Source organism: Cupressus sempervirens, chromosome 4 (assembly GCF_028749045.1).
Source record: "Cupressus sempervirens isolate cs-2001-9-10 chromosome 4, ASM2874904v1, whole genome shotgun sequence".
NCBI lineage: Eukaryota > Viridiplantae > Streptophyta > Pinopsida > Cupressales > Cupressaceae > Cupressus > Cupressus sempervirens.
This window is the reverse complement of record NC_143121.1, coordinates 782,493,978-782,509,284: the sequence shown is the minus strand read 5'-3', so window position 1 is coordinate 782,509,284 and position 15,307 is coordinate 782,493,978. Positions and strand designations below refer to the sequence as shown.

The window sequence follows — 15,307 nt, the reverse complement described above, 5'->3', positions numbered from 1 at the left end:
AAGTTCTTCCTCTTTCTTGGACAAATTTGTCATACTACTTCCTTCTTTGACGAAGCCTTTGAATGTACAATCATGATTCTTTGAACCTCTTCAAATCCTACCTTGTCTTGCTAGAAGATGACCTTTGGCTGTCAATGATATTAGTTAGAATTTCAGAGCTCTTTTCAAACTTGAGACTGGTATTTAGTTTAACAGTGGTTTTCTCTAAATCGCTTCTCAACATGGTGACTTCTTCCTCTAATTTGACATAATCCTCTTCTTTTCCATTTAACTTTCTCATCATTTCATCCAGATATTGTTTGGCTTCTTCTAATTCTTCTTTCAAAGTCTCAATTACTTTTCTTGATTCATTTTAGGATTCGTATAATTCTTGAATTTCTGTTTTCAGTTTTGCATTCTTGTTCTTAAGCTTTCCATTTTCTTTGTAAGCATAATGAAGTTCTTCCATGATATCAACATCCTCTTCCTCGTTGTAGGCGCCTTCTTCGTCTTTTGTATATGTAGTGGATCCTTCTTTGAGTTTTCCATCATCCAGGACTTCTTTTATATCTGATTCATTATCATTTTCATAATCTCCAACCATGTATATGTTGCAGATGATATGGCATATGGCTTATCATATGGAAGTCATATGTAGTTTGTTGTTGTTGTTCCTATAGGATGCCACATCGAGCTTATAATATTTTATAGCCCTCTTATTTTTCATTTGATTTCTACACAGTCTTTGAAACATTCGAGCACTGCTAAGGTAATATGTTTGGTTATTATGAATTCTCCTATATGATGCTGTTTGATACTTCTTCAACTTTCTCCCTATTTATTTTAATCCATATGTTGTAAAGCCTCATATGTGAATGCTTCTTTCCATATTTAAAACTTTCTTCTTTTCTAAATATGGATTTATTTACAATGGGAAATTTTGCTATTTATCCTTTCAATTCTATGCTTTAAGAGGTATGAGTCTCACTCTTCACATGACCACTGTAGTTTTATCTTCTATTATATATGCATTCCCATATTACCATTTTCATCATAGGGAAGTCAACTGATTTATATATTTATTCACTTTAACATTAATAATACTTTCCATAACTATTGTGTTCATTTCTGACATCAATGACAATATCTAACCATGCCTTTGACATCAATGACAATGTTTCCATTAGGTGGTCCTGTTAGATTTGGTGATGATAAGGCAACATATATTATTGGTAGATGTTCAATTACTTTTGATGGAAAGTATACTACTAGCAAGGTTTACTATGTCATGTTGGTACGCTGTCAGCAACTAGAATGTAGGTGGCCACAACGTCAGCTGTCCCAACCTCTTCCAGGTATCCTCGGGTAAGACATTCACGCCGAACCCTCCATCTACGATTGTGTCTGTGAGAACATTTCCGAGAATCCCCATCTCAACGACCGTCGGATGCCATCCGGATGTGAGGGCTAGCAGCATTGGGTCTTCTCCACCTGCGGCAATTTGCTTCGCTCTTCCTAGTTCTCCTGGTAACTTAGCAGTTAGAGCGATGTTTGTGAGTGTCGATCGAAGCTGAAGCATTGTGAGAAGTAGATCATTTATTTTGACGGGTACCTCAGTTTGTAATAACTAGCATACAATGTTTTGTTCCACGCAATTCTTTGCTGAGGTATTTGTGGTGTCCCTCAAGTGTGCTTTCTCTGCCTATGTCACTTTCTCAATTTTTGTCCGCACTTCCTCCAGCCTCTTCTTTTCTTCCGTCAAGTTAGGGTACAATTTTTCTTGCTTCCGTGTGATTGCCAAAACCTCCTCTTCATCTGTCCTGATGGTGATTAAATTCACTCTTGACTTCAGGCACTTGGCATCCTCATGATCTCTAGGATGGCACCATCTGCATAACAACTTCGATGCGTTTTTCGTTGTACAGTCTCAGGCAAAATGGCCCCATAGATTGCATGCGTGGCATTGTACCATCAGGCGGCCGTTCATGTCGTACTGAATTCGGCTTCGACTCTCATTATTATTGTTGGCATTGCTATTGTTTTGACCTCGCCTATTATTTTTGTACCCTCCCGACGTGGCACCCTTGTTGCTGGTGTTTTCGCTCCCTCCTGCCGCGGAAGCCTCTTGTGTGAGAAGTACTTGCCGAGGCCCTCTTGTTTTCATGTTGAAAGGACATTCTTTTAAGGAATGTCCCATAATTTGGCAAATCTCACAGAACTGGATCTTTGGGCAGGCTCCTTTCGTGTGTCCTTCTGTCTTACATTCCATGCACCAGAGGTCGTTTCCCTTCATCTCTTTTTGCATATTCGTAAATTCTTTCATCATTCGGATCATATCTTTTTAGAGAGCTCGGACCTTCTTGTTGCCCTTTCGTCATCGCTGCTCTCTTCTTCCGAAGACACATTTTCATCTGACTCGGATGAGCTACTCTTCTTCTTCTTTGTTTTCTGCTCACTTTCCAAGTTCATCGCCCGATTGTATGCTTCAGTGTATGACGATGGCGGCACAATCTTCATTTTCTTTCGCAACTTTGGGCGTAATTCTTCAATGAACCATCTCTTTTGCAGCCCATCTGTTGACTTATTTTCCATTTTATTTATTAAGTCTTTTAATTTCTTGGTGTATACTCGGACAGTTTCATTCTTCCCCTGCTTTGTGTTGTATATCTCTACTACGATCTCATTGTTGTCACGCAACAGTTGAAATTGGGTAATAAACTCCTTTTTAATGTTGTCCCGTTGTTGTTCTTGTCTATTGTCTGTGTGCGTTAATCTATTTACCCTATGCAGTAAACATTTGGTGCCATTGCCCGATGGACCTGGAACAAAGGCTGAGCAATGAAGACTAATGTCAAATCAGTTAAACAAAAATAAGAGCAAGCTAAAGGACAAAGATGAAATCCACACAACTCAAGAAAATTTAATTTTGGCGCAGCAAGCCGAACGTAGACGGAGGTTTCAGCAGGTTGCTGACGGATGCCGAAGCACCGAGGAATTGTTGAAAGAGACTCGACAGCGGGTGGAATTGGTGGAAGAAGCAAGGGAGGAATTTTTGAACTTGTATTCACCGAGGGAAGAGAATCCAGACGGAAGGGAATTAACTTGCATGGCTTGGAGTGCCAAGGGAGCATGAGCGTGGAGTGAACTCTTCATTCGCAATACACTTCTAGAATGGGAAGACCCTTCTTCACCAAAGAACACAGCTGTTGGAAATAAGACAATTGTCGGAGAGAGCGCCGGTGTGGGAGTGTTAGAGACGAGTAGTGATGGAGAGTGGACCATGGACGATGTGGCGAAGGAGGATTATGGGCCAGATGAGGACAGGTGCAGGGACTACCTCAGAGCCATGCGAGTTGCACTGAAGAAGGGACACACTATTGCTTTGCAGGCTTTGACTCGGCAGAAAGACTTGCATTTGGTCCGAGCTTATATTAGAGGGGTTTGTCCGGAGCGGTTCTGATCGTGTTTTGTGGACAGGGGTTGGCCAGCAGTCGAGACACTTGAGATGTTGGTGGATTGGGCCACCGAGCCTGAGTTGGGGCTGTGCACCACTCTGATGGAGAAGCTGGCGCACGAGATAGTAGGATTGTACAAGGAAGTCTATTATGCTCGCAAGCATGTGGAGGCGGACAAGGAAGTAGAGAAGGTCACAGCTGAGAGGTCTCTGGCAGCACAGAGGGAGGCTACAGAAAAGGTAAATGCAGATTTGGCCAGCGAGCAAGCAGCGTGGGCAGCTAAGCGTGCAACGCTTTTGCGGGATAAGGAAGCGACTGAGCAGGAATTGCAGTTAGCGAAGACCTAGGCTATGGATGCAGTGCTTCTTCTGAAGGAAGCTGTAGAGGTTAATACACGGATTTAGAAGGATTTGAGCATGCGAACGGATCAAGTCTATGAATTGTGATGACAGCAACATTCTTCAGGATCACGGCCTCCTCTTTAGTATATATTCTTTATATGTTGTATTTTGTGGTCTCCTATTTTTGTTAGTTGTGAAGTCACCAAGAGACGACTTTTCTTTTGGGGTGAATGTTTACAGCATGGGGTAAATAGATGAATGCACACAGACAATAGACAAAAACAACAACAGCAGTACTCCTTTTATTATTCGCATATGCCAAGAGATTACATAATGCTCATGATGATAATTACAATGATCCCGGAGGGTGTATATATACTTTCTGCAGAACCTTCCCGAAGGGGCCATCGGCTACACAATATTTACCGATGACATACTATGTGGATAGTTTGTGGCATAATTTTTTGAGTGTTGGATAGATGTGTGATAATGGCTGTGATGTTGTGTTAAAAAATGAAGGTTGTGAAATTCAAAAGAGATATAGAACAGTGATTGCAGTTGGAAAAAGGATTGTTTTTGAATTGTTTTTATTTGTCTTGAGCATGGTTGTTCAGCTGTTTTCTTAGATGGTGTGTGGTGGATTGAAGTTTCATAAAACCACCTCACTCAATCTGCTTGATCATTTATATCCTTAGCAGCTTGGATAGCATGTTGCATTCTTTGCATCATTTCTTGGCTGCTAAGTGACAGCCAATAGATAATTATCTTCTTCATTTTCTATTTGAAACATTTGAGGTAATTTCATTTTAAGATGCATCATGATGGCAACCAGGGCTAAATTCAGTTCATAATTTTGTGACTTGTGGTGTTCTGTTTTGCCATTCATTACCAAAGTGTACCTGTTTATTACATATTTGAAATGTTTAAGGTTTACGTTTTCTCTCTCTCAAGATTGGGGTTCTTGGCTCTCATCTTTCAATACTCCTATTACTCTTACGATTGATTATTTCTTTAGTTGTGAAAACCTCCACTTCATGGTATCTGTCACACCATAATGTATTGCTTATCACTGTTATTGGACTAATCAATGCTCACTTGTATAGAGAATTATTACATTTTATATTCTACAATATTTCACAGTACATTCTTCTTCTATATGACCCTCATTTTTTACATTTCAAACACCAAAATCTTACCTTCTTTATTTTAAAATTGACGGTGAATGCTTTTGAGTGGAGCTATGAACTGGTGAGGCCACATACAGGGGATTTCATCCCCAACATGAACACTCGCCAATAACACCCTCGTAAGAACTCAAACCTTGGTGACAAGAATAACAATAGCACAATTTAACATCACATTGTGCCATTACCATAAAACACCCAAAACGTACTTATCCAAACTGTGCTTTCATACAACTTACTAATTTTATGATTTCAAATAATTTGGATTCATGACCATTTTCATCTTTCTTTTGGGTGAAATTCTTTACTGCTCAACATGTAGCATTGACTAATATGTATTATTGGTATGTTGATGTTGGTCCTTAGGCACCATCCTTAAATTTCCTCTGAACATTTTCCTAAATCCAGTAAGAAAGTGTGCTGTTTTAAATCATCACCTATTGGATCATCCAGCATTTGTACTTATTTCAACATTCTTTTGTTGTCATCTTTATACAATAACTTTACTAGTATTAAGATGCTGAAAACAGTTATTTCCATTGAGTTCTTGTTTTCTTATTTAATCTTAATAGGCTGTGATAGGTACTCTTTGTTTATATTTCTTTAATTAATTGAGTTCATCTTTGACTTAGTGCAATTTGATCCCACTTTATCCTTGTGTTTATTGGGTTTTAATCTTAAATGGACAACGTATTGAAAGTCTATTTAAATTTTCTTCTTCATGCTCGAAAATGACGTCTTTAAGAAGGCCCATGGTAGAAAATGTTATCAAGTATTATCTCAGAAGAGGGTAGTGTGGACATTTTATTTTACTTGAATATCTTAACAGGAAATCAGTAGAGGGTTGACAATCTGTTTGTTATGCAGAACTAAAGCCTGGGGAATTTTTTTTGGATTGGCGTACCAGGAAACGCATTGCTTTAGGTGCAGCCTGTGGTTTGGAGTATCTTCATGAACATTGCAACCCTAAAATAATTCACCGGGATGTCAAAGCCGCAAATGTTTTACTGGATGATAACTTTGAAGCTGTTGTTGGTGATTTCGGCTTAGCAAAGTTGGTTGATACTAGGAAGACTCATGTGTCAACCCAAGTGCGTGGGACCATAGGTCATATTGCTCCAGAGTACTTGTCAACTGGAAGGTCATCAGAAAGAACGGATGTTTTTGGATATGGCATTACACTTTTAGAGCTTGTCACGGGACAACGTGCTGTTGACTTCTCACGACAAAGAGAAGACGATGTTCTATTACTTGATCATGTAAACTTTTAATATCTTCTCTTTATTCTTTCCTTGCAAATAGCAGCCTTGATTTTCTTTTATGAGTAAATGTCTCCTATTGCAAACAAATTATTTTTTCTGTCTTTTTGAAAAGTGGAATTTGGATAATCATATCTTAAAAGGAAAATTGGTGCTTTGGTAGATTTTCGATGTCCGGGCATTGCTAGCTTCATCTTTGGCATATTTATATGTTTACATTTAATATATATATAGTTCCAGAGAGTTTTGGAACAGGGTGGGGGACCAAGGACCTTTATTTATGACGAAATCATAATTCTTTAGAATAATGATGGTGAAGCTGGACAATCTGACCAGGGTAAATGATGGGGGCTATACAGTAAACGATAAGAATATTGTCATTATGTGTTCTGAGTTTTAATAGATTAGCATTTTTAAAACTCCTTACAGAAGTCGGAAGAAAAAAAACATTCATGATAAATTGATAACAATGAACATCCACCACCATCACACCCAAATATTGCAATTCTTGAATACTTTTTATTCATCTTCTTTGTTTTCTTAGCTCTAGTAGAGACATCATTTTAAGAAATTCCTTACAACAATCAGCACAAAGTCGCAAGCATTTATGAAAACTTGATAATAAAGTTTTATTGACTGAATGGCAACTGAACTAAACATGAGATTTAAATTCGTCTAATAGACCACTTCTACAGTTTCCATTTTCATGAAAAATATATCAGAGCATCTGGGCTCATCATAGCTAATTCTTTAAAAATAGTTTTCAGTTGCTGTTGAACAGTCGTAGGATTGTGCAATAGATTTTAGTCACTCCTATCAAGATAATTACAATCAGAGCTAGCGTTGTGTTTACATAGAAGCAGATATTAGAAATCCAATGATTTTTTACGGGAACTGTAACATTAAAAGCACCTCCATTCAAAGGTTGATTCTCAGATTGCTATTAAGATTTTAATTTTTGATAAAAGAGTTTATCCAATTCACAATTAACACTAGAAGGAAAAAGAACAAAATGAGAAAAAACTAAAAACAGTAAAACAAAAATATAATAATAGACTTTCAAGTTCCCTCTGTTGAAAATATGTTCTTTAACACCTGCGAACCCTACCCAAATGGATACAGACCCTGATAGAACATTTACAAATCTCACGTAAACCCCATCTACTGATGCCTCATCAGAGTACAAATACAAATAAAACATGACTTAGGGCACAATTATGGATTTCACTTCTTATGGGGTGACCTAAAACCTTAGTAACCTGTTGTAAAAAAATGTAAGTGAGTTGAAATTTTCACCTAGAATATTAAAAAGTACAAAATTAAGGTCCTCAACTATTGATTCCTCTCGCATAATTTACCTCCAAGAATTGTGTGCTTTGGTGAACTGATAACAAGCAATTATCATATTTTTCTGAATAATTCCGCGACAAGCTAGTCAGACAATAACACGTTAATAGTTTTGATTCACAAATTTTACAAGGATTTTTCGAGGTTCAGAACTATAATTGTAATTATCATAGCTCGTTAGGTCTATGACTTTTCTGATTGTACAACTAATATGCTTTACATAGTCATTTTCCACACGTGGTCAGTCTGTCAATTGCCTGGAACAGGGTGTGTCTCAACAATGATTTTAGCTTGGAGGACAATCCGTATAATGATCTATGTAGAAGTTTCTTGTTTTGAATATGATATGGAACGACGAGGATGGATAGATTTGAAACTAGAGAGTTGAATTATAGCATATCATCACATAATTTTTAAAACTGTTTTCTATAAATTATGTTTTCTTCTGTTCTTATTATAAAATTTTACGTCGTTGTGATTGATGACACACAGGTCAAAAAGTTGGAAAGAGAAAAACGTTTGGATGCAATTGTAGATGTAAACCTAAAGCAGAACTATGATGCAAGAGAACTTGAAGCCATTGTCCAGGTGGCATTGCTATGTACACAAATTTCACCAGAAGGTCGGCCCACCATGAGTGAAGTAGTCCGCTTGTTGGAAGGAGATGGTTTAGAGGAACGTTGGAAAGAGTGGCAGCAGGCTGAAGCCATACGTCATCAAGAAATTGAAATGTTGCCCAGGAGGTTTGAGTGGGCTGAGAATTCAATATCTAGCCAAAGTGCAGTTGAGCTGTCTGGTGGAAGATAGATTGTCCAGCTACCTTCTCTCTCTCTCTCTCTGGATGTTTGTCATCATTTCCTAAATTCGAGTAATGTAAAGCCTTGCAAGGTGTGTTGAGTAATGTAAAGCCTTGCAAGGTGTGTTATACCATTATTAGTAATTGTTGAAGCAGAAAATTGAAAGCGTTGTGCATATATCGCAAAAGAAGAAAAGGTAACAGTCAAGAATAAATTGCTTGATAATGAGTTTAAAGAGCAAGATTGACTTGGTTTGCAAAACCAGGTGCAGTAGAACTTCAATAAAAGCAGTCAATGGGCAAACCTACATAGCAGGAAAAACAATTCTTTCATTATATTAAATGAGGAATGTCGTTAAAGTTCATAAATTTTGAAATTTAGATTCTAAAATAAGTTGATTTTCTTCTCATCTCTGTACAAGGAAATAACAGAGATAATATTCTTACGTTTGCCTTTTCCTATTGATAAGTGTCTAGTTAGATGCACTTGCATGGTGGTAAACAGTTGCATGTATAGCTTATGGCTTTTATTTTCGTAGTGTTTAAAATTAATGAAAATAGGTATGCTTTTAAGTTAGTTATTTAAACAATTAACAATTGTTTGTAGTTGGATTTGAATTTTGATGGCAGGAATAAAAATACTAGTTAGTCATCATTTCATGCCAATAATGACAATATTGAATATCAAGAGATATAATATTTAATTATATTAAACTTTAGAAAGGTAGTTAATATAATTAGAAATATGATTATTTTGAGACGTTTTAGAAAATATTGCTTTAGATTTCTTTATCTCTATATAATTGAGTGAGAGAGATTGGCTGTACAAATTTAAAACAGTGGACCAACGATTTCACTCGGATAAAATTTGATAATTATACTCTATATTTCAACTTCCACCTACAAATTGAGATTGTAATTTTTTTGTGGATGGCCAGTTTCTCTATAACATTTGATTCAATATCTTTATCTTGTAGGATGCATTTAGAAAATCATCTCAAAATACTTATCACAAAGGCCCACTTGAGGAGCAATTGCTTGCTACTCTTAAGTTCAATTACTCAATCACATTCATAGTGTGTTCGCTCTTACCATCTTTGAAGTTGCTACACGCACATTATAAGGAGCTTGTCGTGAAGTTAAATCTGACAATTAAAGTTTTGACTATTATCCATGGAATTGTAGATGTATTATTGATGGTTGAGAAAATGGAAGTATTCTACACATTATTTGACAATCTATTTACAAAAATGTAAAGAAATTGTATTTCTCACTTATCCAATTTTGATAATATTCTATAGATTTTGATTGAAAGATACCACTCATGCTAAAATGAGTTCCTAAATAAAGTTATTTTAAAATTATTATTTCATAAATGTTTGCCAATCAATCTTAAAATCTTGTGTTTATTCCTAAATAATTTGCATGATAAAAGGAATTAGAAAAAACAAATCAATAATTTAGTTAATTGATAGTTAAAAAATTTAATTGAATAACTAATTTCTTCATGAGCATTACAAAAGAATTATAAATATATTTAAATAAATAGATTAAAAAAATTAATTCTCCTTATTTAAATGGTTGTCTATAACTAAATATACTTTTTTCAACCAATTGTTCAATAAAAATCTCCCAATTTTAACTAAATATTTTGTGATAATTTCTCTATTTTATTGCTTAATTGAATACAATTAACAATAAATAATAATATTGGAATAAATTTTATGTTGCTCTAATATTACACATTGTATTGGAGAATATAAATATGCACTAAAATTTAAAAGTTTAACTTACAATAATGTTGATTAATTAACTAACCTTAATTGTATCATTCAAAACAATAGAGTTACGCTAAGTTCTGGATAGGGTTTGGATAAGGTTAGTGTTAGAGATTAATTAAGCGATAACCTATCATTACAATATCTCCTAAGCATAACTATAATCATTTTTCTAACGCTAACCATAAAATTGATCAAGATACAAATCCTTACCCTAAACCTAAGATATAATATTGACCCTAAACCCAAACCATAATCGTAATCTTAAACCTTGATCCTAGTTGTAAATGTTAACTGCAACCATAATCTTAATCTTGAATTTAAAACCATAATGGTAACCCTAATCAAAACCCTAATGCTAACCATGATGTGAACCTATATCATAAAAGTATTTTTTAATTTTAAACTCTAATACTAATCTTAACCCTAACTCTATATAGACATTAACCATGATCACAATACAAACCATGATGTAAAACCATACCCTAACCATAATCCAATTTATTCCTAACCATAACTTTGACCCCAACCATAATACTAACCATTATGTAAACCCTAACCATAATCAAAACACTAACCCTAATAGTAACCATGATGTATAACCTAGTCCCAACTATAGTCCTAACCCTAATTCTAATCATAACCTTAAACCTTAACCCTAATGTCATGCCCAAAATTTACAAGGCAGAACACAACTACATTCTACTAACCCCTTGAGCGACGTCTACTTGTAGACACCTAAAAATCCTTTAGAAAATAAAGTATTTTTATTTTCTGAAAAATTCCTGATGACATCATCATTTATTAATTAATTAATTAATTAATTTTTATGCCATTAAATCCTTTTATCTTAATTAAAAATATTTAATTAAGGAATCCCTCCCAAAAATGTTTAAATCTTATTTAAACATTACTTTCTTATTTATTAATTATTTAATTAATAAATTGACCAAAAATCTTAAAATAAATAAAAAATTTATTTTTTTCCCAAAAGTTGGCCAATTTCCTTATGACCAATAACCTCTTCCAAAATCTTCTAATCCTTCTTTAATTTTGATTAAAGGCTAATCCCATCATTTCCTACCCCTAATCCCAACTCAAAATATTTAATTAAAATTAAATATTAATCCTCATGTTTATTAAAAAAGTTTTAATAAATATCTCCTCAACCCAAACCCTTGAAATAAATAAAACTTTATTTATTTCCTAAAAATCTAATTTATCCTCATCCTAAGAAGTTCTAGACTCTTCTAGAAAGTCTTCATCCTCATCTTAGGAAATTCTAGACTATTCTAGAAAGTCTTTATCCTCCTCCAAAATCTAGACTCTTCTAGAAGATGTCTTTAAACCTAATCCTAATCCCCTCCTAACCTTGTCACATTCCCTAAACATGGGTTAAGACTTACTAACCCAAGCCAAAGTTAACAAATATCTCCTCCTTCACCCACCCTCATTAAATGCCATCCACTTGCCTATCCCTAAGCTAATCCTAAACCATCCTAATCCATCCTCTAATCATTTGCACAAGCCTAAGCAAGTTTAAAACCTTCCTAATCAAGTCCAAGTCGAATTTGCTCTCATCACCCTCAAAATATCTCAACCATAAAACTTTATGAAGTCCACTAGGTCATAAATGACTCTTACAAGCCCTTTTATTGCTCTTACAAGTCATTATGAGGGTCTTTATGAAGATTTTATCTCTTGAGCCTCCTTTGTTGACTCATCCTTGCTCTTTCCTCCATCCTCTCACCATGTGACATGTGTCACTCCTTGATTGGCTATAAGGAAGCACAATCCATGTGCTCTCCTCTCATGCAATCTGAGCCTTCCATAAGCTTTTTCCCATCCTTGCATCTTAGCCCTCAATCCCTCAAGCCTCTTGCCTATAAATTGGATCCTTCCCCTTTGCAAAATAACACAATCCATGAAGTAAAGTTATAATGCTATTTTGAGATCCAAATCCATACTAAAGCCATCTATCCACACCAAAAATCCACAATCATCCATTGAAGCCTTTGGAAGCATATTGAGCATATATCCTATCTTTTTAGACAAAGCTACTCAACAAGAGAGCTTCTCATTGAGAGAGCCCATTAATGGCTCATATTTTCAATTGAGAACTCATCTTAGTCTATCTTGAAGTTTATGAATTTTGTTTAGTTTGTAGAAGCTTTATTTAAATTTGGTTTCTATTAGCATACTAACATTGCTCATATACATTTTGGCACGCCCGGTGGGACCCCGCATGGGTCATCTTCATTAGCTTTTTTAGTCAAGTTTTGTATGTCATTTGCTGATTTTGGCTAATTTTTCTTGTTTTTGTGATTGGTAGGATTGTATAAATTGGTTTTGTAGGTCCACATGAGCATGAAGAAGACAAAAGAACTCATAATCTATCTCATAGTGTTTGCATATTTTTCAAGCTTATAGGTGGACAAAGAACTTGAAATTCTTCTTCCTCTTCTTGTCTATATTCTTCTTATTCCATCTACTTCTTCTTCTTCTTCTTGTGGGAGATCTTGGCCATTTTTTTTTAAGGAAGCAAAATCATACACACTTCTTTTTAGTGCTTAAAACGAACCCCCAAATCATACTTAAATCCATTGAAAAATTAAAAATTTGCAAAAAAGAAAAAAAATTTTAACAAGTGAAACTAAACCAATCTAATCATTTTCATCCTTGCAACATCAAGGTTTTAGATGCATTCATGCAAAATTAGGAACACTTCATTTTTGAGAATTTAAAAAGAACTTCAAGTTTCCATTTCAAAAGGTTCAAAATCAACACTAAGTGCACACTAAAATCTAAATCAAACTCAAAGCATCAATCAAGGATAAAATGAACCTCATTTGCAAATATTTTAAAGTTCTTTTAAAAATCTCATGAAAACTAAGAGTCCTAAATGGTTGCCAAAATTGTCCTAAAAAGCTTTGTTATTTGTTCCAAACAAATGTCTTGTTGCAAAATCTTGAATGTTTCTTAGGTTTTTCATGCATCAAAACAATCTAGGAATATCATTTTTGGGCTTAAAACATGCAAACTAGAACACAAAATCTTGAATGAAAAGCAAAGTCCAAAGAATCATTTTCACTTTTGAGTCCAAAAACAATCTTGAATGGTCTATGGTTAAAACAAAGCACTTCAAAGTTCTTAAAATAACACACAAAATCTCAATCTTGAATGCTCAAAGGAAAAACACTTGAATGTTTAATCACTTGTCTTTGAATGCATGTTGCTAAAATCACTCTTGAGTGCCATGGATTAAAATCAAGTTTGTTTTTTTTTATGAATGCATGATCAAAACAACAAATCCAATCTTGAATGCCATAGATCAAATAATCATCTTTTGGAGCATAAAAAGAATCTACATTTTTGTAATCTTTTAAGTTATAAAAATAAATAAAAATGCTTTGAGTGAGTTTATCATTGGACTCACCCTCTTTAATCACCCATCAATTTAACCATTGGTTGCAATCTTAGTGCCATCTATGGGGATGGGTCCACCTAAGAGGGTGTTAAGTGCTCCACGCAAATCAAACTCCACTCACTTGGGTTTTTAGTGGTTTTTCTAAGTTAGAAAATTCCTTAAATGCGCATGAATCTCACTCACACTTCATTTGGGCATAAAAATTGGACAAATCTTGACGTGGAGAGCCTCCGGGTGCGTGCTTGAAATCGAATCTCACACACCTTTATTTTGGGCTTAAAATAAACTCACACTCAATCTTGAATGCCTTAAAGAAAAATCAATCGATACTTGACGTGGAGGGCCTCCGGGCGCACGGGTTTACCTTCTTGTTGACCCTAACTCTTCTTCTTGTTCGCATTCTTCGATCAATTTTATTTTTTTCGACGCTTCAAAGTTGGAATAAACATTGTATCTTAAACATGAGTGCTTTCAAAGTCTAGATCAGAAAACTTAAGCGTCAGTTGGTAAAAGAACAAGCGTGTTTTTTAGCCCAAGATCATCCAAGTCTTCTCTCCCCTTGTCGTCTTTCGAGGCCATCTTGGGTGCATAAGATTAGGATCCAAAATCTTGTCTTATCTTTTTAGGAGGCCTGCTTGGGGATTTCATCACCCCTTGGGACGACCTCAACTCCAGCGTTCCGGCGGAGTATAAAGATCGGGAGGTGAATCCAAAGACACCTCTCTTGGGATCAAAATTTTGTCACTCAGGCTAAGCCTCAAGGAACTTTATACCCTTGAGAAGTGAAAGAGGAGAAGTGGGTTACCGCTCCTCTCGGCTGTGTGACATCTTTTTTGTTTCATCTACAGATTTGGGCCTCACGTACCTTGCGTATATCGAGGACTTCCTAGCTAAACCAAATTTCATCTTTGTAGAAAGCTTCTTAGGATGTTGGTGTGTTTGACGTGCTTGCTCAAAACTTTTGTCTGCTTGTTTGTTCATAGCTTTTGAATGAATGTTTTCCAATTTTGGTCAAAATCCCAAAAAAGCAGAAATCTCCCAACTCAAGGCATACTTAGCGTAGTCACTGCCTTATCAGAAAATCATCCAAGCTCCCCCGATGCAACTGAATCTAACTAGTTCTTTGCCTTAGAACAATCCCAAATCCAAAGTCCATCCAAATCATCCCCCAGGCCAGCTAACAACCCAATCCAAAATCACCCAAGCCTTTAAAGAGTTGTTGTCACTTTGCTAGATTTTGCTATCCAATCAATCCTACCAATCAACCAATCTCACCAAGGTTATCCCTTTGACAGAGCATTGTCTAGGGTAATCCAGCTTTGTCACTTGTATCCCTCATCACCTTGAGCTAAAGGTTGGGATCCACAAGTGGTCAATCTCGTGTCATGCCATAGGATCACTAGTCTATCCTTAAGTTGACATAATCTCCACCAATCCAGTGCATAGGAAAGCAAAACTCTCACTTTTTGATAGCATTCCCTTGAAGTCTTCCATCCACAAGAAAGCCAAAAATCTCCAGCCAATCCTCCTTAGGTCTGTCATACAGCTTTGACTCTCCCTAGGAAATCTTTCATCAGCCAATCCAAAATCTGTGCTTAATCCAAATCCAACCATGAGCTTTCATGTTCATCCATATGCAAGACCCCATCCCCATCAAACTCATCATCAAAGCATGAAGTACCAATCCTATCATGATGTGTTTGGTCGCATTGTCCTTGCTCCTGCCACCTCCTATTCCAAT

General features: G+C 35.7%; 1 protein-coding gene across 10 annotated transcripts in view; it reads left to right on the top strand.

Moving 5' to 3' along the window:
- The window catches only part of LOC149563737 (LRR receptor kinase SERK2-like), a 286,023-nt gene extending 277,216 nt beyond the window's left edge, over positions 1–8,807 (top strand). For 9 of the 10 annotated variants that reach the window (XM_089826870.1, XM_089826869.1, XM_089826866.1 and 6 more), the window contains 2 exons: positions 5,827–6,218; positions 8,058–8,730. In XM_089826870.1, the coding sequence (XP_089682996.1) occupies positions 5,827–6,218; positions 8,058–8,372 (707 nt within the window). In that variant the 3' untranslated portion in view covers positions 8,373–8,730. Of the gene's footprint in view, positions 1–5,826; positions 6,219–8,057 lie in introns of all 10 variants that reach the window. The other variant, XM_089826867.1, reaches the window with a different exon arrangement.
- The last annotated feature ends 6,500 nt before the right edge of the window (positions 8,808–15,307 follow it).